Here is a 26,861-nt window from a genome sequence, read left to right as displayed (position 1 = left end):
ACTCAATATTCTTCGAAATTTGAAACTAATAGTACTCAATTTTGATCCTAGGAGGATGTAGAACTTTAATTTAAGTTGCTACTATAATTGGTAAAATAGTCAACATTGTTTGGTATTGGATTTATTTTTCTGGAGTTGGCTAGGAGCCCTGTACTCAAAGTTCTTCAAAATTTGAAATTAATAATACTCTATTTTGACAACAGGTGACTGCATAACTTTGATTTGTGTTGCTCCTATAATTGGTTACTAAGATGGTTATGTTGGGAGAATATCATGATTTATGAATTTTTTTATGAGTGCGGATATGAGAGAAGACTGGTCCACGTTTCTAATCATAAGTTAGCCTATCTTTTTGTAGAAGATTCTCTATTTATTTTTTTTACATTTTTCAACGTTTAGGCAACGGATTTTATGCGTTGCTTATTAAAAACTGTAGTCTTTTCATATGTGATATTTAAAGTAACCCGTGGTTTTTTTATAGTTGCAACAACGGTTATATTGTGTTGCTTAGTGAAAACCGCACTCTAAAAGTAGTCCTTAAATCGTAGCCTTTTGTATTTAAGGCGACGATGTTTAAATTCCGTGGGTAGAGGTTAAAAAACCGTCCCTAAAAGAATAGGCAACGGCCGTTTATTCCACGACTGGAAAATCGTTGCCTAAAGATTTAGGCTACGGTTTTAGGAGTTCTAGCCGCACTTTACTACCGTTGTCTAATAATTGAAAGAATTTGATAAGAATTTTGTGTACTGAAGTCTTTAAGAGAAGTTGTCTGGTCCACATAAACACTCGGAAGTCTTGAAGAGAAGTTATCTGGTTCACATAAACACCCGGAAGTCTTACAAGTTTAACGGTCCAATCCATTTGTAATACTCTTCATTGATCTCTAGCTACTCTCTCCTCTAGCCAAAAGCTACCAGGCCAGAGCATGATATTGATAAGTTGGTGTGTTGAGCCCACTTAGACCCATGCCCCATATGAGAGTCCTAACATATATCGCCAACCTTTTATGCCTGGGGATTTCCTTCCTACCTTTTTTAAATGTTTCTATCAGCGCAAATTGTCATAATAATCTTCCTATGCTTTTACAGAATTTATAACATTCTATACTAGAAAATTTCAATGAGAAAGCATTCCATATTTCAGTCACTTTTATTTCTTTCAGGAAGAACTCGTTGTACTCTTTAGGTAATATGACTACAATTGAACAAGACTGTCAAATAAAACTGCATAGTAAAAAATGATGAATAGAGAGAAATAAATTAACAATCTCCAACAACATCAGCATAATCATGGGGAAATTGCCAATTCTGACTCCCTTGTTGATAATCTAGAGAAAATATTGACATGCTGCTTGATGAGTGTATTTTCTCAAGAGAAAACAGTGGAAGGCAATGCCTAACCACTGATTTTCAGTAGCACTTTAATAAAGAGACTGCTGCATATATGAATTTGTGTTTTGACTCTTAAATACAGCTTCCTTAATGCGGGCAGCTTCACTAGGCATTCCAGACTTCAAAAGACATGAACTTAAAGTTCTAATAGTAACTTCATCTGGCGAACAACCGGTCCCCAACATCTTGTAAAAGATACCAATTGCTTCGGGTGCTCTTCCTTTCATACAATGACCAATAATAAGAATAGTAAATGTCAGTTTATCCGGTTTGCATTTCTTCTCCATATCTATGACAATTGCATTAGCTTCATCAACATTACCGGATTTGCAATATCCATCTATGACAGGATTGTAGATAAATGGTTGTGCAACAATGTCACTCTGATTCAACAGTCTCAAAAGCTCACGAGCTTCTTGTAGTCTATTGCTCCTGCACACAGCACTAATAAGAATAGAGAAAGTATACAAATTTGCAGAAACATTTCTCGCTTTCATTTCATTCCAAAGGTCCAAACCATAGTCCAACTGCCCAACTCGACAATATCCATCAATTAACAAAGTGAAAGTAACAACATCAGGAGAACAACCATGAAAAAGCATCCTCTTATGCATTCCTAGTGCAGATGCCATGTCACCTGCCTTAACAAATCCATAGATAAGTGCATTAAAAGTAGCCGCACTAGGCTTAGCTCCAGACGTAACCATTTCATTGAAAATAGAAGAAGCCTCCTTCATCTTACTCAATTTGCAATAACCCGATATCACAATCGTATAACTCAAAACATTAGGAGAAAACTCAGTTCTTAAACTAATCTCTCTCACTAAATCTCTTGCTCTATCTACCTCATTTATTCTACATAAACCATGTATAAGAGTATTATAACTAACAACATCAGGATAACAACCAAAACTTCTCATATCATTCAAAAACCTAAAAGCCTCATCGATTTCTCCAACAACGCAAAAACCTCGAATCAAGATATTGAATGTGAATATATCAATATCGAAATTGAATCTAACAAGCTCCCTAAACAAACTAACAGCATCATCTAACCTATTACATTTAACCAAAATGTTAAGAAAGTTATTATAAACAACAACATTTACATCAACCTTATTACACAAAGCTTCCCGAAGAAACTCCTTGGAAACATCAAACCTATCAACAAATGCAAAAGAAGAAACCAAAAATCCCAACAACCTACTATCAGGCAACAACCCATCAGCCCTCATAGAATGATAAACAAGTTTTGCTGAATCATGTTGATGTTGTTGACAAAGGGACCTTAAAAGAAAATTGTAAGTCCAAAATGAATAAGAAAGGTTCAAGCTTTGTTTAGTGAACTGGAAAAAGCTGAAACCTAATTGAGGATTGTTTAGTCTTTTGATAATTTGTAATGTAAGTGAAGGGGTTAAGTGGTTACTAACATAACGCGAAAATGTAGCGTCGGATGAGTTTGTGAATCGAAGAAAGAGCGTTGAAACGATTTTGACGAACCATGCTTCGAGTTTGTTGGGTTTAAGAGTGTGGTAATGGGTAACGAGGGCAGTATTCGAAATTCGAAAAGTGGTGAAGATGGAAGAAAATGTCATCAGCTTGTGAAGAGCGTGCTGTGAATGAGCGATTTGGGAAGAAAACGGTGTCGTTTCATCTGGAACGTCAGGAAGGGTTTTGAGATGGTTGATGGTGGAGGTGGAGGAGGGGTTCAGGGTAGAAGGAGGAGTTTGGATACTCAGCTTTGGAGAGCAAATTACTATCACTAGAACCTTCGTTATATGATATACACGTGCCACTTTAATAAAAATCAACGTTTCAGATTCTCTTGATTAAAAGAATGTTTGTAGTGTGATTTGTAGTTTGGTTTTTGTTTTTTTTTTTCGAGCAAAAGGAGGCCTAAAGACAAATATTATAAAGGAACAACTCTATTTTTGGAAGAAAATTTTATCTTATATCTCTACAACTATCCTTATATCCCTATAATTTTTTTAAAATATCAATTTTATTCTTGATTATTTTTAACCAATTTTTCATTTCACTTTTAACTATTTAATTGAGATTTCCGAGAATTGCAATATTCAACCTCGTACCAGAACACATTAGAAAAGATTTTTGATATGTTTTTTTTCCTAGACCGGAACACTTTGTGGAAGATATCTGATTCAATGCATGACGTGTTATGAAAGACTTACTTAAAGAGTTTTGGTTTAGTTTTAAAAAATACCATTCCGGAACAACTATGGATCCTAAATAAAATGAGCACTAACTCATTAATGATCAAACAGGCATATGACCCATGGAAAGGCGATGAGAGAGGGGGGATGCTATACAACGAGGCCATTAAAAAATATACATGCAAAACCCTTGCCAGACACTTTGAAATGCCTTCGTGACACACTTCAAAACCCTAAAATCTCAGTACAACAATACTGACAAAAAATGTAAATATAACAAGAAGGAAACCCACGCCAGCAGAATTACAACCTGCGCAATACACCATATTCACAAGTCAATATATTGCTCAGTAATAATTGGCATCATAAGTAGCTAGAACTACAGTAAACCAGTAATCCTCAGGGAAGAAATTCAAGGCATAACCAGACCAGGAAGAAGTAGTATTTAAATAATCTATATTTAATTGACAAACAGACAGCCTCTGGTATAAATTTATAGGAAAAATTAAAAATGGAATTAGAAGCAACATGACACGCACCAATGTTTTTCAATGACTGTGAAATTGGTAATGCTGGTAATGACATCTCTGCACAAGTCCAAATAAAGCCAATGTAAGAAAATGCTAACAACAATATGCTAACAAGTCCAAATATAAGCCAAGTGAAAATTACTTGGTCCAAACTCATACCAGGTGCACAGAATGATAGAGATGTAAATGAAGATGATGAGGGCCATGGTGCAGCAATATTGTCACTTAAATCACATGTAAAACTAACACCAGATGAATTGTCAAATATCACATCTCCCGGCAAGCTTCGGAGTAGACATCCTGCATCTAAACCAACAATATCAATTTAACTTACAATTCAATCATACCTTGACAAAAAGTATGTCTTTGCTGTCCTTGTCTTACTGATTATAATTGTAAGAATAAACAAAGATTATACTTAGAAATCTTTGATTGGATGAGTTAATTATAAGTTTTTAGAGAATTTAGCATTCTACGTAATTCAAATGCTTCAACTGAATTCCCTTCATTTTTAAATTCTTTGGTTTGGATATATAGTATTAAAATAATTCATTCTTAAATTTTTTGGTTAGTTTTATAAATTTTAAAAGTTTTGTTAATTAAAAATTTTAAAAAGAGACCAATTTGCAATATTTGAATATTTAAAGGGGCCAATTTGTAAATTTTGAAAATTATTAGGACCAAGTTTGTAATGTTTGAAACTGTTATGGGCCAATTTGTAAATTTTAAATGTTTTAAATTTAACTTACACAGCAATTCTCCATATTTTTTATTCAAACAATGGATTTTGGCCAAATTATTTTAAATTCTTTAAAAAAATTACTTTCCCTTAATCCAAACACACTCTTATTAACAAATCCAAATATCACCCACATGCCGGTTCAAGTTCAACTAACAAAATCTAATGTAATATTCTACTAAAACATGAGTGAAATTATTCTCAAACGGTGAAATCATATTTAACCAACATTGTTATAAAATAAATTCCGAAGTCTCGTGAGAACAGATTATCAAATTATAAATAACAGCAATCAACAAAATTCAAGGAGTGGAAAAAGCAGTAAACCTTGTACTCCAAATGCTAGCAAAGCTCCATGTATAGTCACGATAAAAGAAGAATTAAGTTAGAGATTTTCAAATAATGGTCATAGGTAGTAAGTAATTTGGACATCATTTAAGCATAAGTATAAATACCTTGTATGCTGAAATCTTTCAAATCGACATCACAAAGCTCATAAACATTTGTCATCACCCCACCTCCACGTAACATCGATCCAAATTGTGTTGCACATATTATAGCTTGTTTATTGGTAATTAATATTTTTTGTTGTGTCTCTGCAATATATGTATTTAATGAACTGCAGCAGGTAGGACTAGGAGCAGCTACATTCTTACATACAGCAATTACATCTGAAGGCTCCTTAAAAGTCAAAGGACAAACTGCACAAGCAAGATTTACCGAGTTAATAAAACAATAAACAAAAACAGTTTCAATTCAATTTGTGGAACACAATTTTTTAATTTTTTAATATGTCGTGAATACATGTTTTCAAGAAGATCCTCTAATAAATTTAATTTATACAGGATACCATAATGAAATTTTGTTAATTAAAAATGTTAATAGGATGTGCATTGCTATACAATATTCTAGCAATCTTAGTACAACAATGAAAAGGAATCCCAGCCCCTTTTCTATTGAAGTAATAAACTTGTTAGGATACAAGTATCTAAGAATATCTTGGGTTGAGAGTATGTTAGACATCCCAGTTTATCATATAAGATTAGTTCCTTATCTCAAAATATCCCTTAAGATTAATTTCCATATCACATAGTTATTATCATGATTCCCTATACATTAAAAATTGGGAATCTTGTATGTGTCCCAATAAACTAGGGTTAGTGCTCAGTCTTTTGTATCAAGTCATTATTAATCATATTATTCATATTACATATTTCAAAGGTCTTGGTACTTTCTCATATTTATTAACAATCATATAGCCCCATTATTATGAAATCAAAAGTCCTTATTTCTTTGCGGAAAAAAAAAAGTCCCTATTTCTTCTCTTCTTTATCTAGACTAGACCCCCCAAAAAAATAAGAAGAAATAACCAATACATCAAAAAAATAATTAAATAATTTGAAATCTAAGGTAGGTTAAGACCAGCAACACAAAATCACTTGAATACATTTTCCTAAATCCAGATATTATTTATCCCAAATTATTCATTAATGACATGCTTAGTCATGCCATTGACATACCCTCCAAACCAAAATATACAACATTAAGAATGGGCTAGTTAAACAATGTACCTTTGTTGACTTTGCAGGCAGATAGTATCCGGAATGCTTTATTTGCAACCTCCGATGATAGTTGTTTGGAAAGATAAGAATAAACAACACCTTTGCAATCATTTAGATAATCAGTGTGATTCATTTCCCCAGCCATATTGTCATTATTTATCATCATTTGTCGGCCAGAAATCTGAAGCGCTGCATCCATAATTGCAGGCCGACAAACAGGTCTGCAACACTCTTTAAGTGGATCAACAGTTCTACAGGCCTCAACTAATTTACTTGTGTTTACTGTTCTTTCAAAAGTAGAATCATTCTTCACAGGGCATGACCCGCCTGTAAGATTAGATGATTTAATAGAACAAAGTGTGGGTATTGTATTATTTGCCCCTCTGCTAGCTAGAATACTAACAATATCAGAGAAGCAATGATCAGCAACTGCATTTGACAAAACCAGATTATTGGATTTCATGCCAAAGAAACCCTGGAAGATGTGGATTAAGCTACTAAATTGTGGACAACATACGACATTCCCTACAAGGGATGCCAAAGGCCCAAAGCAATCAAATGCTGCTTTATCGAGGATATTTGAAATTTCTGGTCGCGAAAAGTTTACAGGGCACTTACCAGTTAAAACTGGTTCATATCTGGTTGGGACATAAGGAATAGGATACATTGGTGGGACAGACTCGGTGGGAAATGGAACTTTAGGTATGACGGAAGGTGATATTTCTATGGGGTCAAAGAGCCCAGAATCTCCAGAAGTAGGTTCCTTAGCTAACTCAACTAGTGAAGTGGTTCGCCTATGGTCGGCATGTGATTCTTGTGCTGTCACATGTAAGAAAGTAGGAAGCCAGATGACAAATAAAATTAGCCGACAGCACCAAGAACCTACAACAATTAAACATGGACTGACTTAGCATACATACCAGTCATTAAACAATGATGTTCAAAGATAAAACAAACCAACAATTTGTATAAATGTGCATTACTCTAATCTAGAATTTCTTGATACATGACAAATTAAATATTGCAGCATGAATATCCAACAATAACCCACACTACCATAATCGGGTTTATAAAACAAAACTACAAGAGTTAGCATACAAATACAACCAGCAACTTATGAAAACCTACAAAAATTCATGATTAGCTAATAAGGAATCGAAACCATACTACTATTGCTTACCTCTATAATAATTAGCATCCTGATAGCCGCCCATAACTTCCTAGCCCTTCGGGGACATTGAGTTTTTACACGGGAGAACCAAATTGAAGCCGTTGAAAAGCCAAATGGCCTCACATAGGAGATGAGGCGGACTACTACCTCAAACTCCAAGCTTAAGATCTGCAATTAGAAGTAAGAATAAAAGTTAAGGCTCTGTTTGGTAAAGTAACCAATAAACTAACTGATAAATTTCAATGAGAAAGCATTCCATATTTCAGTCACTTTTATTTCTTTCAGGAAGAACTCGTTGTACTCTTTAGGTAATATGACTACAATTGAACAAGACTGTCAAATAAAACTGCATAGTAAAAAATGATGAATAGAGAGAAATAAATTAACAATCTCCAACAACATCAGCATAATCATGGGGAAATTGCCAATTCTGACTCCCTTGTTGATAATCTAGAGAAAATATTGACATGCTGCTTGATGAGTGTATTTTCTCAAGAGAAAACAGTGGAAGGCAATGCCTAACCACTGATTTTCAGTAGCACTTTAATAAAGAGACTGCTGCATATATGAATTTGTGTTTTGACTCTTAAATACAGCTTCCTTAATGCGGGCAGCTTCACTAGGCATTCCAGACTTCAAAAGACATGAACTTAAAGTTCTAATAGTAACTTCATCTGGCGAACAACCGGTCCCCAACATCTTGTAAAAGATACCAATTGCTTCGGGTGCTCTTCCTTTCATACAATGACCAATAATAAGAATAGTAAATGTCAGTTTATCCGGTTTGCATTTCTTCTCCATATCTATGACAATTGCATTAGCTTCATCAACATTACCGGATTTGCAATATCCATCTATGACAGGATTGTAGATAAATGGTTGTGCAACAATGTCACTCTGATTCAACAGTCTCAAAAGCTCACGAGCTTCTTGTAGTCTATTGCTCCTGCACACAGCACTAATAAGAATAGAGAAAGTATACAAATTTGCAGAAACATTTCTCGCTTTCATTTCATTCCAAAGGTCCAAACCATAGTCCAACTGCCCAACTCGACAATATCCATCAATTAACAAAGTGAAAGTAACAACATCAGGAGAACAACCATGAAAAATCATCCTCTTATGCATTCCTAGTGCAGATGCCATGTCACCTGCCTTAACAAATCCATAGATAAGTGCATTAAAAGTAGCCGCACTAGGCTTAGCTCCAGACGTAACCATTTCATTGAAAATAGAAGAAGCCTCCTTCATCTTACTCAATTTGCAATAACCCGATATCACAATCGTATAACTCAAAACATTAGGAGAAAACTCAGTTCTTAAACTAATCTCTCTCACTAAATCTCTTGCTCTATCTACCTCATTTATTCTACATAAACCATGTATAAGAGTATTATAACTAACAACATCAGGATAACAACCAAAACTTCTCATATCATTCAAAAACCTAAAAGCCTCATCGATTTCTCCAACAACGCAAAAACCTCGAATCAAGATATTGAATGTGAATATATCAATATCGAAATTGAATCTAACAAGCTCCCTAAACAAACTAACAGCATCATCTAACCTATTACATTTAACCAAAATGTTAAGAAAGTTATTATAAACAACAACATTTACATCAACCTTATTACACAAAGCTTCCCGAAGAAACTCCTTGGAAACATCAAACCTATCAACAAATGCAAAAGAAGAAACCAAAAATCCCAACAACCTACTATCAGGCAACAACCCATCAGCCCTCATAGAATGATAAACAAGTTTTGCTGAATCATGTTGATGTTGTTGACAAAGGGACCTTAAAAGAAAATTGTAAGTCCAAAATGAATAAGAAAGGTTCAAGCTTTGTTTAGTGAACTGGAAAAAGCTGAAACCTAATTGAGGATTGTTTAGTCTTTTGATAATTTGTAATGTAAGTGAAGGGGTTAAGTGGTTACTAACATAACGCGAAAATGTAGCGTCGGATGAGTTTGTGAATCGAAGAAAGAGCGTTGAAACGATTTTGACGAACCATGCTTCGAGTTTGTTGGGTTTAAGAGTGTGGTAATGGGTAACGAGGGCAGTATTCGAAATTCGAAAAGTGGTGAAGATGGAAGAAAATGTCATCAGCTTGTGAAGAGCGTGCTGTGAATGAGCGATTTGGGAAGAAAACGGTGTCGTTTCATCTGGAACGTCAGGAAGGGTTTTGAGATGGTTGATGGTGGAGGTGGAGGAGGGGTTCAGGGTAGAAGGAGGAGTTTGGATACTCAGCTTTGGAGAGCAAATTACTATCACTAGAACCTTCGTTATATGATATACACGTGCCACTTTAATAAAAATCAACGTTTCAGATTCTCTTGATTAAAAGAATGTTTGTAGTGTGATTTGTAGTTTGGTTTTTGTTTTTTTTTTTCGAGCAAAAGGAGGCCTAAAGACAAATATTATAAAGGAACAACTCTATTTTTGGAAGAAAATTTTATCTTATATCTCTACAACTATCCTTATATCCCTATAATTTTTTTAAAATATCAATTTTATTCTTGATTATTTTTAACCAATTTTTCATTTCACTTTTAACTATTTAATTGAGATTTCCGAGAATTGCAATATTCAACCTCGTACCAGAACACATTAGAAAAGATTTTTGATATGTTTTTTTTCCTAGACCGGAACATTTTGTGGAAGATATCTGATTCAATGCATGACGTGTTATGAAAGACTTACTTAAAGAGTTTTGGTTTAGTTTTAAAAAATACCATTCCGGAACAACTATGGATCCTAAATAAAATGAGCACTAACTCATTAATGATCAAACAGGCATATGACCCATGGAAAGGCGATGAGAGAGGGGGGATGCTATACAACGAGGCCATTAAAAAATATACATGCAAAACCCTTGCCAGACACTTTGAAATGCCTTCGTGACACACTTCAAAACCCTAAAATCTCAGTACAACAATACTGACAAAAAATGTAAATATAACAAGAAGGAAACCCACGCCAGCAGAATTACAACCTGCGCAATACACCATATTCACAAGTCAATATATTGCTCAGTAATAATTGGCATCATAAGTAGCTAGAACTACAGTAAACCAGTAATCCTCAGGGAAGAAATTCAAGGCATAACCAGACCAGGAAGAAGTAGTATTTAAATAATCTATATTTAATTGACAAACAGACAGCCTCTGGTATAAATTTATAGGAAAAATTAAAAATGGAATTAGAAGCAACATGACACGCACCAATGTTTTTCAATGACTGTGAAATTGGTAATGCTGGTAATGACATCTCTGCACAAGTCCAAATAAAGCCAATGTAAGAAAATGCTAACAACAATATGCTAACAAGTCCAAATATAAGCCAAGTGAAAATTACTTGGTCCAAACTCATACCAGGTGCACAGAATGATAGAGATGTAAATGAAGATGATGAGGGCCATGGTGCAGCAATATTGTCACTTAAATCACATGTAAAACTAACACCAGATGAATTGTCAAATATCACATCTCCCGGCAAGCTTCGGAGTAGACATCCTGCATCTAAACCAACAATATCAATTTAACTTACAATTCAATCATACCTTGACAAAAAGTATGTCTTTGCTGTCCTTGTCTTACTGATTATAATTGTAAGAATAAACAAAGATTATACTTAGAAATCTTTGATTGGATGAGTTAATTATAAGTTTTTAGAGAATTTAGCATTCTACGTAATTCAAATGCTTCAACTGAATTCCCTTCATTTTTAAATTCTTTGGTTTGGATATATAGTATTAAAATAATTCATTCTTAAATTTTTTGGTTAGTTTTATAAATTTTAAAAGTTTTGTTAATTAAAAATTTTAAAAAGAGACCAATTTGCAATATTTGAATATTTAAAGGGGCCAATTTGTAAATTTTGAAAATTATTAGGACCAAGTTTGTAATGTTTGAAACTGTTATGGGCCAATTTGTAAATTTTAAATGTTTTAAATTTAACTTACACAGCAATTCTCCATATTTTTTATTTAAACAATGGATTTTGGCCAAATTATTTTAAATTCTTTAAAAAAATTACTTTCCCTTAATCCAAACACACTCTTATTAACAAATCCAAATATCACCCACATGCCGGTTCAAGTTCAACTAACAAAATCTAATGTAATATTCTACTAAAACATGAGTGAAATTATTCTCAAACGGTGAAATCATATTTAACCAACATTGTTATAAAATAAATTCCGAAGTCTCGTGAGAACAGATTATCAAATTATAAATAACAGCAATCAACAAAATTCAAGGAGTGGAAAAAGCAGTAAACCTTGTACTCCAAATGCTAGCAAAGCTCCATGTATAGTCACGATAAAAGAAGAATTAAGTTAGAGATTTTCAAATAATGGTCATAGGTAGTAAGTAATTTGGACATCATTTAAGCATAAGTATAAATACCTTGTATGCTGAAATCTTTCAAATCGACATCACAAAGCTCATAAACATTTGTCATCACCCCACCTCCACGTAACATCGATCCAAATTGTGTTGCACATATTATAGCTTGTTTATTGGTAATTAATATTTTTTGTTGTGTCTCTGCAATATATGTATTTAATGAACTGCAGCAGGTAGGACTAGGAGCAGCTACATTCTTACATACAGCAATTACATCTGAAGGCTCCTTAAAAGTCAAAGGACAAACTGCACAAGCAAGATTTACCGAGTTAATAAAACAATAAACAAAAACAGTTTCAATTCAATTTGTGGAACACAATTTTTTAATTTTTTAATATGTCGTGAATACATGTTTTCAAGAAGATCCTCTAATAAATTTAATTTATACAGGATACCATAATGAAATTTTGTTAATTAAAAATGTTAATAGGATGTGCATTGCTATACAATATTCTAGCAATCTTAGTACAACAATGAAAAGGAATCCCAGCCCCTTTTCTATTGAAGTAATAAACTTGTTAGGATACAAGTATCTAAGAATATCTTGGGTTGAGAGTATGTTAGACATCCCAGTTTATCATATAAGATTAGTTCCTTATCTCAAAATATCCCTTAAGATTAATTTCCATATCACATAGTTATTATCATGATTCCCTATACATTAAAAATTGGGAATCTTGTATGTGTCCCAATAAACTAGGGTTAGTGCTCAGTCTTTTGTATCAAGTCATTATTAATCATATTATTCATATTACATATTTCAAAGGTCTTGGTACTTTCTCATATTTATTAACAATCATATAGCCCCATTATTATGAAATCAAAAGTCCTTATTTCTTTGCGGAAAAAAAAAAGTCCCTATTTCTTCTCTTCTTTATCTAGACTAGACCCCCCAAAAAAATAAGAAGAAATAACCAATACATCAAAAAAATAATTAAATAATTTGAAATCTAAGGTAGGTTAAGACCAGCAACACAAAATCACTTGAATACATTTTCCTAAATCCAGATATTATTTATCCCAAATTATTCATTAATGACATGCTTAGTCATGCCATTGACATACCCTCCAAACCAAAATATACAACATTAAGAATGGGCTAGTTAAACAATGTACCTTTGTTGACTTTGCAGGCAGATAGTATCCGGAATGCTTTATTTGCAACCTCCGATGATAGTTGTTTGGAAAGATAAGAATAAACAACACCTTTGCAATCATTTAGATAATCAGTGTGATTCATTTCCCCAGCCATATTGTCATTATTTATCATCATTTGTCGGCCAGAAATCTGAAGCGCTGCATCCATAATTGCAGGCCGACAAACAGGTCTGCAACACTCTTTAAGTGGATCAACAGTTCTACAGGCCTCAACTAATTTACTTGTGTTTACTGTTCTTTCAAAAGTAGAATCATTCTTCACAGGGCATGACCCGCCTGTAAGATTAGATGATTTAATAGAACAAAGTGTGGGTATTGTATTATTTGCCCCTCTGCTAGCTAGAATACTAACAATATCAGAGAAGCAATGATCAGCAACTGCATTTGACAAAACCAGATTATTGGATTTCATGCCAAAGAAACCCTGGAAGATGTGGATTAAGCTACTAAATTGTGGACAACATACGACATTCCCTACAAGGGATGCCAAAGGCCCAAAGCAATCAAATGCTGCTTTATCGAGGATATTTGAAATTTCTGGTCGCGAAAAGTTTACAGGGCACTTACCAGTTAAAACTGGTTCATATCTGGTTGGGACATAAGGAATAGGATACATTGGTGGGACAGACTCGGTGGGAAATGGAACTTTAGGTATGACGGAAGGTGATATTTCTATGGGGTCAAAGAGCCCAGAATCTCCAGAAGTAGGTTCCTTAGCTAACTCAACTAGTGAAGTGGTTCGCCTATGGTCGGCATGTGATTCTTGTGCTGTCACATGTAAGAAAGTAGGAAGCCAGATGACAAATAAAATTAGCCGACAGCACCAAGAACCTACAACAATTAAACATGGACTGACTTAGCATACATACCAGTCATTAAACAATGATGTTCAAAGATAAAACAAACCAACAATTTGTATAAATGTGCATTACTCTAATCTAGAATTTCTTGATACATGACAAATTAAATATTGCAGCATGAATATCCAACAATAACCCACACTACCATAATCGGGTTTATAAAACAAAACTACAAGAGTTAGCATACAAATACAACCAGCAACTTATGAAAACCTACAAAAATTCATGATTAGCTAATAAGGAATCGAAACCATACTACTATTGCTTACCTCTATAATAATTAGCATCCTGATAGCCGCCCATAACTTCCTAGCCCTTCGGGGACATTGAGTTTTTACACGGGAGAACCAAATTGAAGCCGTTGAAAAGCCAAATGGCCTCACATAGGAGATGAGGCGGACTACTACCTCAAACTCCAAGCTTAAGATCTGCAATTAGAAGTAAGAATAAAAGTTAAGGCTCTGTTTGGTAAAGTAACCAATAAACTAACTGATAAATTTCAATGAGAAAGCATTCCATATTTCAGTCACTTTTATTTCTTTCAGGAAGAACTCGTTGTACTCTTTAGGTAATATGACTACAATTGAACAAGACTGTCAAATAAAACTGCATAGTAAAAAATGATGAATAGAGAGAAATAAATTAACAATCTCCAACAACATCAGCATAATCATGGGGAAATTGCCAATTCTGACTCCCTTGTTGATAATCTAGAGAAAATATTGACATGCTGCTTGATGAGTGTATTTTCTCAAGAGAAAACAGTGGAAGGCAATGCCTAACCACTGATTTTCAGTAGCACTTTAATAAAGAGACTGCTGCATATATGAATTTGTGTTTTGACTCTTAAATACAGCTTCCTTAATGCGGGCAGCTTCACTAGGCATTCCAGACTTCAAAAGACATGAACTTAAAGTTCTAATAGTAACTTCATCTGGCGAACAACCGGTCCCCAACATCTTGTAAAAGATACCAATTGCTTCGGGGGCTCTTCCTTTCATACAATGACCAATAATAAGAATAGTAAATGTCAGTTTATCCGGTTTGCATTTCTTCTCCATATCTATGACAATTGCATTAGCTTCATCAACATTACCGGATTTGCAATATCCATCTATGACAGGATTGTAGATAAATGGTTGTGCAACAATGTCACTCTGATTCAACAGTCTCAAAAGCTCACGAGCTTCTTGTAGTCTATTGCTCCTGCACACAACACTAATAAGAATAGAGAAAGTATACAAATTTGCAGAAACATTTCTCGCTTTCATTTCATTCCAAAGGTCCAAACCATAGTCCAACTGCCCAACTCGGCAATATCCATCAATTAACAAAGTGAAAGTAACAACATCAGGAGAACAACCATGAAAAAGCATCCTCTTATGCATTCCTAGTGCAGATGCCATGTCACCTGCCTTAACAAATCCATAGATAAGTGCATTAAAAGTAGCCGCACTAGGCTTAGCTCCAGACGTAACCATTTCATTGAAAATAGAAGAAGCCTCCTTCATCTTACTCAATTTGCAATAACCCGATATCACAATCGTATAACTCAAAACATTAGGAGAAAACTCAGTTCTTAAACTAATCTCTCTCACTAAATCTCTTGCTCTATCTACCTCATTTATTCTACATAAACCATGTATAAGAGTATTATAACTAACAACATCAGGATAACAACCAAAACTTCTCATATCATTCAAAAACCTAAAAGCCTCATCGATTTCTCCAACAACGCAAAAACCTCGAATCAAGATATTGAATGTGAATATATCAATATCGAAATTGAATCTAACAAGCTCCCTAAACAAACTAACAGCATCATCTAACCTATTACATTTAACCAAAATGTTAAGAAAGTTATTATAAACAACAACATTTACATCAACCTTATTACACAAAGCTTCCCGAAGAAACTCCTTGGAAACATCAAACCTATCAACAAATGCAAAAGAAGAAACCAAAAATCCCAACAACCTACTATCAGGCAACAACCCATCAGCCCTCATAGAATGATAAACAAGTTTTGCTGAATCATGTTGATGTTGTTGACAAAGGGACCTTAAAAGAAAATTGTAAGTCCAAAATGAATAAGAAAGGTTCAAGCTTTGTTTAGTGAACTGGAAAAAGCTGAAACCTAATTGAGGATTGTTTAGTCTTTTGATAATTTGTAATGTAAGTGAAGGGGTTAAGTGGTTACTAACATAACGCGAAAATGTAGCGTCGGATGAGTTTGTGAATCGAAGAAAGAGCGTTGAAACGATTTTGACGAACCATGCTTCGAGTTTGTTGGGTTTAAGAGTGTGGTAATGGGTAACGAGGGCAGTATGCGAAATTCGAAAAGTGGTGAAGATGGAAGAAAATGTCATCAGCTTGTGAAGAGCGTGCTGTGAATGAGCGATTTGGGAAGAAAACGGCGTCGTTTCATCTGGAACGTCAGGCAGGAAGGGTTTTGAGATGGTTGATGGTGGAGGTGGAGGAGGGGTTCAGGGTAGAAGGAGGAGTTTGGATACTCAGCTTTGGAGAGCAAATTACTATCACTAGAACCTTCGTTATACGATATACACGTGCCACTTTAATAAAAATCAACGTTTCAGATTCTCTTGATTAAAAGAATGTTTGTAGTGTGATTTGTAGTTTGGTTTTTTTTTTTTTTTTTCGAGCAAAAGGAGGCCTAAAGACAAATATTATAAAGGAACAACTCTATTTTTGGAAGAAAATTTTATCTTATATCTCTACAACTATCCTTATATCCCTATAATTTTTTTAAAATATCAATTTTATTCTTGATTATTTTTAACCAATTTTTCATTTCACTTTTAACTATTTAATTGAGATTTCCGAGAATTGCAATATTCAACCTCGTACCAGAACACATTAGAAAAGATTTTTGATATGTTTTTTTTCCTAGACCGGAACACTTTGTGGAAGATATCTGATTCAATGCATAACGTGTTCTGAAAGACTTACTTAAAGAGTTTTGGTTTAGTTTTAAAAAATACCGTTCCGGAACACTTAACATACACTACAATATTTTTCACTTTAGGCAACGGAATAATAGACCGCGGCTGAAAAACCGTTGTGTAAAAGGGGTTAAGCCGCACTTTTTTTTTGTTGACGAAATTTTAAATTTTAGATTTGAACCGTTGTCTATTAATTTTAGGCTACGATTTTACATGTGTGGCCTTAATATAACCGTCGCCTTTGCATCATAAGCAATAATTCTGGAGCGTGGGCGAAAGATAACTTTTGCTTGAATTTAAATAAGCTATAATAAACCTTACTTAAGATGGGGTTCGAACCCCCGACCTGTTGTACAATGCGTTTAAGCAAGCCTTTGAAATTTAATTATTCAGCATTTAAAAAAAAGAAGAAAATCTAGATTCAAACTGATACTCTTTGGGATTACACACATCACCAATCCACTAAGTTATATATGTTTCAGTGATTACAATGTCCATTTAGTTTAATATAGAATATAATAATATTTTTAATTAAAATATAATTTTCACTTTTATCATAAATGAAACGTGAAATTAGGTTTCACTCTTTGAGATTAGGAACGCGAAATTAGGTTGTACTGTTATCAGAACAGAATTGTGTGCCGTCACTTTCTTCATAGTTCCTTTCATTCTCGCGAAAGATTTGTGCCCTAGCTTTCACTCGTTCATCTTCATTCTCTCATTCGTCATATTAGATTTTGAAAGGTATGCTACAATTTATCATGATTTATGTAGTGTTTGAGACTCATCCGTTTTAATTTCTTATTGCTTTTAACAAGTTTAATACCTACATGGTACATGGACTTCTCCAAACATCAAGAATTTTGTAAGGAGGTGATCAATGTTGGGGATATTTCTTCGATGAAATCAAAAGCAGTAAGTGTTTTCTATTGTTTTAATTTTCAGGTCTATCTCTAGACTTTGATGTGCTTTTTAATTTTTGTAGAGTTTCTATCAAAAATTTTGTCGGAAACCTCAAGGATGCAAAAGAACATAATTACAGTAGATTATATAACTTTTTCTTGAGCGACTCTTAAATGAGTATGAACTCTAAAAGCTTTATAATCTTGTGATAATGTATTCATCATGCGGAATAAGTTGTGTTCATTCTTTGGAAAAGTAACTTATTTAGTTAGAATAAAGTAGTAGTTTAAGTCTTTAATTTAAAGGAATTGAATTTATTGCTTATCATGAAAATTGTGTGCAGGGTGGTGATGGAAGCACTTGGCTATTTATAATACTCTTTTGAATCCTTGTGATAGGATTATGGTTTTGGACCCACCTTCTAGTGTACATTTGAGTCATGGTTTTTATACTGATGGTGGGAAGAAGGTTTCTGCAGCATCTATTTTTTGAGGCTTTGTCTTATAAGGTTAATCTTTTGACTGGTTACAATGATTATGATAAACTTGAGGAGAAAGCAGGGGGATTATAGACCTGAAATTCTTATCCGTGGTGGTAGTTCTTATCCTATAGAATGGGAATATGGAAGGTTTAGAAAGATTTCTTTGGAGCTGTTTTCATGTGTGACATGGTTCATATTAGTGGCCTTGTTGCTGCTAAGGTATGCTCATTGTACTTGAACTTGTTATGAATTTTCAATATAAGTTATAAATTTCAAATTATTATACAACGACTACAATTGATCTTTATCTCAATTGACTGGCTCTAATAATTAAAGTTAGGGGAAAATAATTAAGAGGTTAACTTTTGTTTGACGTATTGAAGTTATTATTTTTTCTCATCTGCTAATACTATAGAGTATTTAAAAGAGTGATTCACATCTCTAGGTATTTGAATCAATTACCCCTTCTCTCAATTCTTAATCCATTGATTACCAAGTTAATTGATAGAAATCAAAATTAAACTATGATAAAAAAACAGAGTAGAAATCATTAATATAAATTTATTTTATAAAATTTGTGTTTGATAAATACTGGAAATGGACTTGTGTCTGGCAGAAACTAGAAACGGAATGGAAACTAAAATCCGTCCTCAGGCTGGCTACAGATGATGTTTGTAGACGGTTGACCAATATAACACTTACTTACATTTTAGATTGAAGGTGTATCTAGTGGTACACAACATAAAACATGTGAATATGTTAGCATTACCCAATAACTAATAATAAATAATGTCTCGAGACATGAACTTACTACACTGTCTACATTTTAGTTTTGCCTACCTACCTTCCTGCAATAGAATTTAGACAAATCTAGCATCACAAAAGTTATAATGCCAACTCATAAAGTTTATGCTGCTCATGAAAACCATATCAACCTTTACTTTTTTTTGTTTAAATTTCCAAAGGATTGGCCGACACCGTGTCATATACACCATGAAATCTTGCTCCTTAAGATATATAAACTTTTCTCTAAGCCTTTAAAAATTAACCTTTTTTAAGTTTATTTTTTTAAAAGCTAATTTATATATATCCTCTTTATCATGTTTTCCTAAAAGCAACCAAACAATCCATGATGTCAAAATACTATCTTAAATAAAGTTCTTCAAGTTGCCATGTCAGTAGTGTCTTAATTACATCACCAAGATCATGGTTGAGTCATCCCACAAAAGGCTCAAGATTCCCTTCTTACTTTTCATCCCTTTAAATACTACCTCTTAACAATACAAAGGGACTGATCTAACCAAGTGAGCCTAGCTTTCTTGCAATCTACTTGCTAAACACAAAACACAAACCTTATTCATCATTCAACATGCAGACCTCACTGCTTCACGAGCTAGTTGTTGGAATTCCAATCATACACAAACAGTTTCAAAAATCGAATAACAAATACTTACTTGATTATGCTTCTCATCCATGTCAATATCCATCCCAACATCAAAGCAAAAGTAAGACTTTCATTTCCTTTCCAGACGGACGAATCACGATTATCTATTCTAATTTCATTAAGTATTGATGATTATACTTACATAGAGTGTTTCAATGTTTTAGGTAAAGGAAGTTGTAACCAGAAAAAGCGCAGCAGGATAGTAATTCTGAGATTTCAGTGAGACTGGGGACAAACATATCTGAAACTATAAAAAGGAAGTTGAGCTTAGGGACAAGAATTCTTCAAATGGGTGGAGTGGACAAAGTGTTCATGAAGTATTTTAGTGTGATATGTAACACCCCGATAAAATAAGATAATTATTTAAATTGAGTTAATAATATATTTATTAATTTAATTAAATAATTGGAATTATTATTATCATTGGGTTATTATTTTATTGGAATAAAAGTTGGAATTTAGAAAAGGTCCCATTTAGTAAAAAGGTTTATTTTTCACGTGAAAAGGAAAAAGGAGACAGAAAAGTGGAAAAGGGCAAAGTGAGCCAGAGAACAAGGGTTGAAGAGAGGAAAAGCTTGGAGCTCAGAGATTGCCGGATTTACTCAGGTAAGGGGGGTTTATCATCGTTTAATGGGTATTATGGGATAATATGTAATGGGTAGTGATAAACCATTGATCTACCTCTGATTTGAATGATGTATGATGAAAAATTGTGAACTTTTGGGATGAACGAATTTGGATTAAAATCGAAGGAAATTCGTAGGAATTAGATGCAATAGTGTTAGGATTTGTGAGATTGAATAAGATATGAATTGTGTTAGGAGATATGAACGAAAAATGTGAAAAATTGGACTGTGGAAGGTTGAATTGGATAGATCTCGTAGCAGAGAAAGCCATAGCAGATCTGGGAATTCTGGTTTCTGGTCATACGCGTATGGCACTAGGCAATACGCGTATGAGATGGCATGGTACGCGTATGGCACTAGGCAATACGCGTATGGATGAGGAAGATGATGTTTTGAACGTAGATTGGTCTCTGTTGGTACGCGTATGGAGAAGTGGTACGCGTAGCATACGCGTATGAGATGGTGTTACGCGTATAGGATTTGGCCAGGAGATGGGTCATACGCGTATGGGGTTAGGCAATACGCGTATGGGCAGGATTGTGATTTTCCTGAGCTGTTGTTGTGCAGTTTTTAACTGTTCAGCTGAGTAACTTAATTCAGATGATGTATGATATATTAGGGGTCATTTTCCGTTGTTTTGAGTAGTATAGGTATTAGTAGAGTGTGCTAATACTGTGGTTGTTAATTGGCATGATATGATATGCTTATGTGATAAAATACTGCTGATGTGTGATAGTATGCATGATGCTGTGAATGTATCAGTTATGTGTGCATTGGTGAATAGACTGTTTTATGGTTTAGAGTGTGAGCATATATCTATTCTTGAATTGTTGTTGATGATGTAGCATTGCTAGGTGATTAGCATGCATGTTGTGGCCTTTATGGTGGTAGCTAATTCCCATGGTGAGGAATTAGTGATGAGTTATTGTGGATTGTTGTTGATGTTTGCATGCTAGGTGATTTAGCGTGCATAGCATAGCCCTTGGGGTGGTAGCTAATTCCCATGGTGAGGAATTAGTGATGTGAGTCACTAGGTCTCAAATGAGTGGGACTAGTGAGCTTGGTAGCCGTACCTGGATTTGGTCAGTGAGGTTGAACTATATGTTCACGAGTAGTCGGTACCGCATGCATGGAGTCTCATCGCATAATATATGAATGTATGGCGTATAATATGAATGGATGTATTTCAATATTATACGTGTGTTTTATGGTTGTTTTGAGTTTGAGTATGATGATGGTGATGATTATGAGTTGATATTGTCGTTGCTGAATATGTGTAATCTGATTAGGGTGATGATATGTGTTATATTACTTAGCATTACATGATATTTTATAATGCTTATTATATCGATTGAGGAACTCACCCTTACAACTATGTTTTCAGGTAACGAGCAGTGATTGAATAGAAGCTAGTCCTGGGAGTCTAGTGTAGTCCTTAGTGGGTCATGCTCTGGTAGATGTAACATCGGGATGGGATGTTTTACTATGTTTTCTTTTGGTTGTTGAACAACTTTACATGTAATGTAGTACATGATTTGAATGTTGTTATTTTGTATCCGCTGCAAATTATGCAAAAGTGTCTTATTTTGATTAAATAAATGAGCATGACAGGATATTTTGACGATTGGTGTGAAATGATTGTGTGACACCCTTCAGGGCATAATTACTCTGATTTATGTTTTGTTGATTTAATTAAATATTTGGGGTATTTTAGAAGGGTGTTACATTAGTGGTATTAGAGCATAGTCGGTCGAGTCGAGTCGTAATTATTCTGTTTCCCCTGTACGGGATAGGTGTTGTGTAACCCTATCAGTACTTATTGTTTAGCTTGTTGGGTTTCAGAATAGAGATGGCTGGAAGAGGTAGAGATGATGCTGCGATTGCTGAGGCTCTGGGTATGCTAGCGGGAGTACTTGGAGGGAACCCGAATGTTATGGGAATGGGAGCTGCTCGTCAATTGAGTGAGTTCCAGAAGAACAATCCTCCAATGTTTAAGGGAGCATACGATCCAGATGGTGCTCAGAAGTGGTTGAAGGAGATTGAGAGGATCTTCCGAGTGACTGAGTGTGCCGATAACCAGAAGGTCAGGTTCGGTACGCATATGCTGTCAGAAGAAGCAGATGATTGGTGGGTTGCTACCCGCACTGAGTTGGAAGCTGCTGGGAATGCTGAGATCACTTGGGCTGTGTTCAGAGAGAGATTCCTGAGGAAGTATTTTCCAGAGGATGTCAGAGGAAAGAAAGAGATAGAGTTCTTGGAATTGAAGCAGGGCAATCGGTCTGTGACTGAGTATGCTGCTAAGTTCACAGAGCTGTCAAAGTATTACACTCCCTATAATGAGGCTACTGGGGAATTTTCGAAGTGTGTGAAGTTTGAGAACGGGTTGCGTCCCGAGATCAAGCAGGCTATTGGGTATCAAAGGATTAGAGTGTTTTCTGATTTGGTTGACTGTTGCAGGATTTTTGAACAGGATTCCAAGGCTAGAGCAGAGAGCTATCAGCAAAGGGTTGATAGGAAAGGCAAGAATCAGAATGATCGTGGGAAACCGTATGCAGTTGGCAAAGGTTTCCAGAGACAGAGTGGGATGAAGAGGCCTAGTGGGGGAGACTCCAATGCCCCTTCTAAGTGTTACAGATGTGGTCAGGCTGGACATCGTTTCCATGAGTGTACCAGTGCTGAGAAGAAGTGTTTCAAGTGTGGCAAAGGTGGTCACTTGGCTGCAGAGTGCCGGTTGAAGACTATGACTTGTTTCAACTGTGGAGAGGTGGGTCATATCAGTCCGCAGTGTCCTAAGCCGAAGAAAGAGAACCAGTCGGGAGGTAAGGTCTTTGCTTTATCGGGTTCTGAGACTGCTGCAGATGATCGGCTGATCCGAGGTACGTGTTATATTAATGGCCTTCCTCTTGTAGCTATTATTGACACATGTGCGACTCATTCCTTTATATCTTTGGATTGTGCTGTGAAACTTAAGTTAGAAATATCTGAGATGCTTGGTAGTATGGTGATTGATACTCCTGCGAAGGGTTCAGTGACTACTACTTCAGTTTGTTTGGATTGTCCTTTGAGTATTTTTGGTAGAGACTTTGGAATGGACCTTGTGTGTCTTCCACTAGTGCAGATTGATGTTATTCTGGGTATGAACTGGTTGGTGTTTAACCGGGTATATATCAACTGTTTTGATAAGACTGTGATTTTTCCTGAGATTGAGGAAGGAAAGAGTTTGTTTCTATCAGCGAGGCAGGTGAATGAGGCAGTAGTAGATGGAGCAGAGTTGTTTATGCTGTTAGCGACTTTGGAGGCTAAAGATAAACTGGTGATTTGCGATCTAGCCGTGGTGTGTGATTTTCCTGATGTGTTTCCGGAAGAAGTGAGTGAATTGCCACCAGAGCGTGAGGTTGAGTTCTCGATTGATTTGGTACCTGGTACTAGGCCAATGTCGATGGCTCCGTACCGTATGTCTGCTATTGAGTTAACTGAATTGAAGAGTCAGTTGGAAGATCTGTTGGATAAGAAATTTATTCGTCCGAGTGTGTCACCGTGGGGTGCACCAGTGTTATTGGTTAAGAAGAAAGGAGGTACTATGAGGTTGTGTGTGGACTACAGGCAACTGAATAAAGTAACGATCAAGAATCGGTATCCTTTGCCGAGGATTGATGATTTGATGGATCAGTTGGTTGGTGCGAGTGTGTTCAGCAAAATAGATTTGAGATCGGGTTATCATCAGATACATGTGAAGACTGAGGATATTTAGAAGACTGCTTTCAGAACAAGGTATGGACATTATGAGTATTCTGTAATGCCTTTTGGTGTGACTAATGCGCCTGGAGTATTTATGGAGTATATGAATAGGATTTTCCATCCGTACCTAGATCAGTTTGTCGTGGTGTTTATTGATGACATTTTGGTGTATTCGAAATCTGAAGAAGAGCATGCTGAACATTTGAGAGTGGTTTTAGGAGTTCTACGAGAAAAGAAGTTATTTGCTAAACTATCCAAGTGTGAATTTTGGTTAGAAGAGGTTAGTTTTCTTGGTCATGTGATTTAAAGAGGTGGTGTTGCTGTTGATCCTTCTAAGATAGAAGCGGTATCTAAGTGGGAAGCTCCGAAGTCAGTTTCTGAGATAAGGAGTTTTCTTGGACTTGCAGGATATTATAGGAAGTTCATTGAGGGATTTTCTAAGTTGGCGTTACCGTTGACGATGTTGACTAGAAAGGGGCAAGCGTTTGTTTGGGACTCAAAATGTGAAGAAGGTTTCCAAGAGTTAAAGAGAAGGTTAACTATTGCTCCTATTCTGATATTACCGAGTCCGTCGGAACCATTTGAGGTTTACTGTGATGCTTCATTGTTGGGTTTGGGTGGTGTGTTGATGCAGAATAAGCAGGTTATAGCTTATGCTTCGAGGCAACTGAGGGTTCATGAGAGGAACTATCCGACCCACGATTTAGAGTTGGCAGCTGTGGTATTTGTTCTGAAGTTATGGAGGCATTACTTGTATGGATCAAGATTTGAGGTTTTCAGTGACCATAAAAGTTTAAAGTATTTGTTTGATCAGAAAGAGCTGAATATGAGACAGAGGAGATGGTTAGAGTTTCTGAAGGATTATGACTTTGGGTTGAATTACCATCCGGGTAAAGCAAACGTAGTAGCTGATGCATTGAGTCGGAAATCATTGCATATGTCTATGTTAATGGTTAAGGAATTGGATTTAATTGAGCAGTTTAGAGACTTGAGTTTGGTGTGTGAGAGTACTCACAATAGTGTTAAATTGGGAATGTTGAAGTTAACGAGTGGTATTCTGGAGGAGATTAGAGAGGGTCAGAAATCCGATGTGTTTTTGGTTGATAAGTTGACTCTAGTGAATCAAGGTCAAGGTGGTGAATTCAGAGTTGATGAGAATGGTGTTTTCAAATTTGGTAATCGGGTATGTATTCCGGATGTTACCGAACTTAAGAAGAGTATCCTGGAGGAAGGACATCGTAGTGGCTTGAGTATTCATCCTGGAGCTACGAAGATGTATCAGGATTTGAAAAAGTTATTTTGGTGGCCGGGAATGAAAAGAGAAATTGCGAGTTTTGTTTATTCTTGTTTGACTTGTCAGAAGTCGAAGGTAGAGCATCAGAAGCCGTCTGGGCTAATGCAACCGTTGGCTATTCCAGAGTGGAAGTGGGATAGTATCAGTATGGATTTTGTTTCTGGTTTACCGAGGACAAGTAAGAATTTTGAAGCTATTTGGGTGATTGTCGATAGATTGACAAAATCGGCTCATTTCATTCCGATCAGAATGGATTATCCGTTAGAGAGATTAGCTGAGTTGTATATTAAGAAGATTGTAAGTTTGCATGGTATTCCGTCGAGTATTGTTTCGGACAGAGATCCTAGGTTTACATCGAAATTTTGGGAAAGTTTGAAGAAGGCTTTAGGAACTAAGCTGAGATTGAGTTCTGCATATCATCCGCAGACTGATGGTCAGACTGAGAGGACGATTCAGTCACTAGAGGATCTTGTGAGAGCTTGTGTTTTGGAAAAAGGAGGTGCTTGGGATTGTTATTTACCTTTGATTGAGTTCACCTACAACAATAGTTTTCATTCGAGCATTGGTATGGCACCGTTTGAAGCTTTGTATGGTAGGAGATGTCGGACGCCTTTATGTTGGTATGAGTCCGGTGAGAGTGCGGTGGTTGGACCGGAGATTGTTCAACAAACTACGGAAAAGATTAAGATGATTCAGGAGAAGATGAGAATTGCTCAGAGTCGTCAGAAGAGTTATCACGACAAGAGGAGGAAGTCACTTGAGTTCCAAGAGGGAGATCATGTGTTTCTTCGTGTTACTCCGATAACTGGGGTTGGTCGAGCTTTGAAGTCGAAGAAGTTGACACCTCGATTTATTGGTCCTTATCAGATTTTGGAAAGGATAAGAGAGGTAGCCTATCGTATCGCTTTACCGCCGTCACTTGCGAATTTGCATGAGGTTTTTCATGTGTCTCAGTTGAGGAGGTACATTCATGATCCGTCGCATGTAGTCCAAATAGATGATGTACAGGTGAGAGATAACCTGACTGTTGAATCGTCACCTATGAGGATCGAGGATCGAGAGTTGAAGCAGTTGCGGGGTAAAGAGATTGCTTTGGTAAAGGTAGCTTGGGGAGGACCAGCAGGTGGCAATGTAACTTGGGAACTTGAGAGTCAGATGAAGGAGTCTTATCCTGAGTTATTCACTTGAGGTATGTTTTCGAGGACGAAAACTCTTTTAGTGGGGGAGAGTTGTAACACCCCGATAAAATAAGATAATTATTTAAATTGAGTTAATAATATATTTATTAATTTAATTAAATAATTGGAATTATTATTATCATTGGGTTATTATTTTATTGGAATAAAAGTTGGAATTTAGAAAAGGTCCCATTTAGTAAAAAGGTTTATTTTTCACGTGAAAAGGAAAAAGGAGAC

At 35.5% G+C, this 26,861-nt stretch overlaps 6 protein-coding genes and 1 long non-coding RNA gene across 19 annotated transcripts in view; 1 reads left to right on the top strand and 6 right to left on the bottom strand.

Annotated features, from left to right (window-relative positions):
- Positions 1-16,347, bottom strand: part of LOC127128848 (uncharacterized GPI-anchored protein At1g61900) — a 29,165-nt gene extending 12,818 nt beyond the window's left edge. For 3 of the 6 annotated variants that reach the window (XM_051058217.1, XM_051058223.1, XM_051058224.1), the window contains exon 1: positions 2,507-2,655. The gene's annotated coding sequence lies outside the window, so the exon portion shown is untranslated. Of the gene's footprint in view, positions 1-2,506; positions 2,656-2,821; positions 2,964-15,886; positions 16,036-16,201 lie in introns of those variants that run through there. The other 3 variants (XM_051058222.1, XM_051058219.1, XM_051058221.1) reach the window with 3 other exon arrangements.
- LOC127128844 (pentatricopeptide repeat-containing protein At2g06000-like) lies at positions 1,131-3,147 on the bottom strand. Its single transcript, XM_051058212.1, has 2 exons — positions 1,714-3,147; positions 1,131-1,611 (listed from the first exon to the last, which is right to left on the bottom strand). The coding sequence occupies exons 1-2, from the start codon at positions 2,984-2,986 to the stop codon at positions 1,421-1,423; spliced, it is 1,464 nt and encodes a 487-aa protein (XP_050914169.1). The 5' UTR covers positions 2,987-3,147; the 3' UTR covers positions 1,131-1,420.
- LOC127128850 (uncharacterized GPI-anchored protein At1g61900) lies at positions 3,639-9,653 on the bottom strand. Of its 2 annotated transcripts, none has more exons than XM_051058232.1 (8): positions 9,512-9,653; positions 7,577-7,735; positions 6,406-7,278; positions 5,290-5,535; positions 5,162-5,185; positions 4,255-4,401; positions 4,105-4,152; positions 3,639-3,875 (listed from the first exon to the last, which is right to left on the bottom strand). In XM_051058232.1, the coding sequence occupies exons 2-8, from the start codon at positions 7,608-7,610 to the stop codon at positions 3,799-3,801; spliced, it is 1,449 nt and encodes a 482-aa protein (XP_050914189.1). In that variant the 5' UTR covers positions 7,611-7,735; positions 9,512-9,653; the 3' UTR covers positions 3,639-3,798. The 2 variants fall into 2 exon arrangements, with proteins under 2 accessions (XP_050914189.1, XP_050914188.1); XM_051058231.1 differs by lacking the exon at positions 9,512-9,653 and adding an exon at positions 9,197-9,345.
- On the bottom strand, positions 7,821-9,840 carry LOC127128845 (pentatricopeptide repeat-containing protein At2g06000). The gene is made up of 2 exons (XM_051058213.1): positions 8,404-9,840; positions 7,821-8,301 (listed from the first exon to the last, which is right to left on the bottom strand). Exons 1-2 carry the CDS (start codon positions 9,674-9,676, stop codon positions 8,111-8,113), a joined length of 1,464 nt encoding a protein of 487 aa, XP_050914170.1. The 5' UTR covers positions 9,677-9,840; the 3' UTR covers positions 7,821-8,110.
- The window catches only part of LOC127128849 (uncharacterized GPI-anchored protein At1g61900), a 40,191-nt gene continuing 23,658 nt past the window's right edge, over positions 10,329-26,861 (bottom strand). For 4 of the 6 annotated variants that reach the window (XM_051058227.1, XM_051058228.1, XM_051058225.1 and 1 more), the window contains exons 2-8: positions 14,267-14,425; positions 13,096-13,968; positions 11,980-12,225; positions 11,852-11,875; positions 10,945-11,091; positions 10,795-10,842; positions 10,329-10,565 (exon numbers count right to left, since the gene is read on the bottom strand). In XM_051058227.1, the coding sequence (XP_050914184.1) occupies positions 10,489-10,565; positions 10,795-10,842; positions 10,945-11,091; positions 11,852-11,875; positions 11,980-12,225; positions 13,096-13,968; positions 14,267-14,300 (1,449 nt within the window). In that variant the 5' untranslated portion in view covers positions 14,301-14,425 and the 3' untranslated portion in view covers positions 10,329-10,488. Of the gene's footprint in view, positions 10,566-10,794; positions 10,843-10,944; positions 11,092-11,851; positions 11,876-11,979; positions 12,226-13,095; positions 13,969-14,266; positions 15,178-26,861 lie in introns of those variants that run through there. The other 2 variants (XM_051058229.1, XM_051058230.1) reach the window with 2 other exon arrangements.
- Positions 14,801-16,006, bottom strand: LOC127131808 (pentatricopeptide repeat-containing protein At2g06000). Its single transcript, XM_051060709.1, has one exon. It carries the CDS (start codon positions 16,004-16,006, stop codon positions 14,801-14,803), a length of 1,206 nt encoding a protein of 401 aa, XP_050916666.1.
- LOC127128856 (uncharacterized) lies at positions 17,499-20,089 on the top strand. Of its 2 annotated transcripts, XR_007806058.1 has the most exons (4): positions 17,499-17,704; positions 17,779-17,875; positions 18,207-18,563; positions 19,953-20,089. It is a non-coding gene; the product is annotated as an uncharacterized LOC127128856 (long non-coding RNA). The 2 variants fall into 2 exon arrangements; XR_007806057.1 differs by having other exon boundaries at positions 17,499-17,875.

Source organism: Lathyrus oleraceus, chromosome 3 (assembly GCF_024323335.1).
Source record: "Lathyrus oleraceus cultivar Zhongwan6 chromosome 3, CAAS_Psat_ZW6_1.0, whole genome shotgun sequence".
Classification (NCBI taxonomy): Eukaryota; Viridiplantae; Streptophyta; class Magnoliopsida; order Fabales; family Fabaceae; genus Lathyrus; species Lathyrus oleraceus.
The sequence above is the reverse complement of the archived record's forward strand: the minus strand, read 5'-3'. Positions and strand labels throughout refer to the sequence as shown.

Coding starts and splice junctions, on each gene's coding strand:
- LOC127128844 (XM_051058212.1), bottom strand. CDS start 2,986: ATGACATTTTCTTCCATCTTCACCACTTTTCGAATTTCGAATACTGCC. Junction 1,612..1,713: donor AGATGGATATTGCAAATCCG/GTAATGTTGATG, acceptor ATTGTATGAAAG/GAAGAGCACCCGAAGCAATT.
- LOC127128850 (XM_051058232.1), bottom strand. CDS start 7,610: ATGGGCGGCTATCAGGATGCTAATTATTATAGAG. Junction 5,186..5,289: donor GAAAGATTTCAGCATACAAG/GTATTTATACTT, acceptor CTATACATGGAG/CTTTGCTAGCATTTGGAGTA. Junction 4,153..4,254: donor TCTATCATTCTGTGCACCTG/GTATGAGTTTGG, acceptor GGACTTGTGCAG/AGATGTCATTACCAGCATTA.
- LOC127128845 (XM_051058213.1), bottom strand. CDS start 9,676: ATGACATTTTCTTCCATCTTCACCACTTTTCGAATTTCGAATACTGCC. Junction 8,302..8,403: donor AGATGGATATTGCAAATCCG/GTAATGTTGATG, acceptor ATTGTATGAAAG/GAAGAGCACCCGAAGCAATT.
- LOC127131808 (XM_051060709.1), bottom strand. CDS start 16,006: ATGAGGGCTGATGGGTTGTTGCCTGATAGTAGGTTGTTGGGATTTTTG.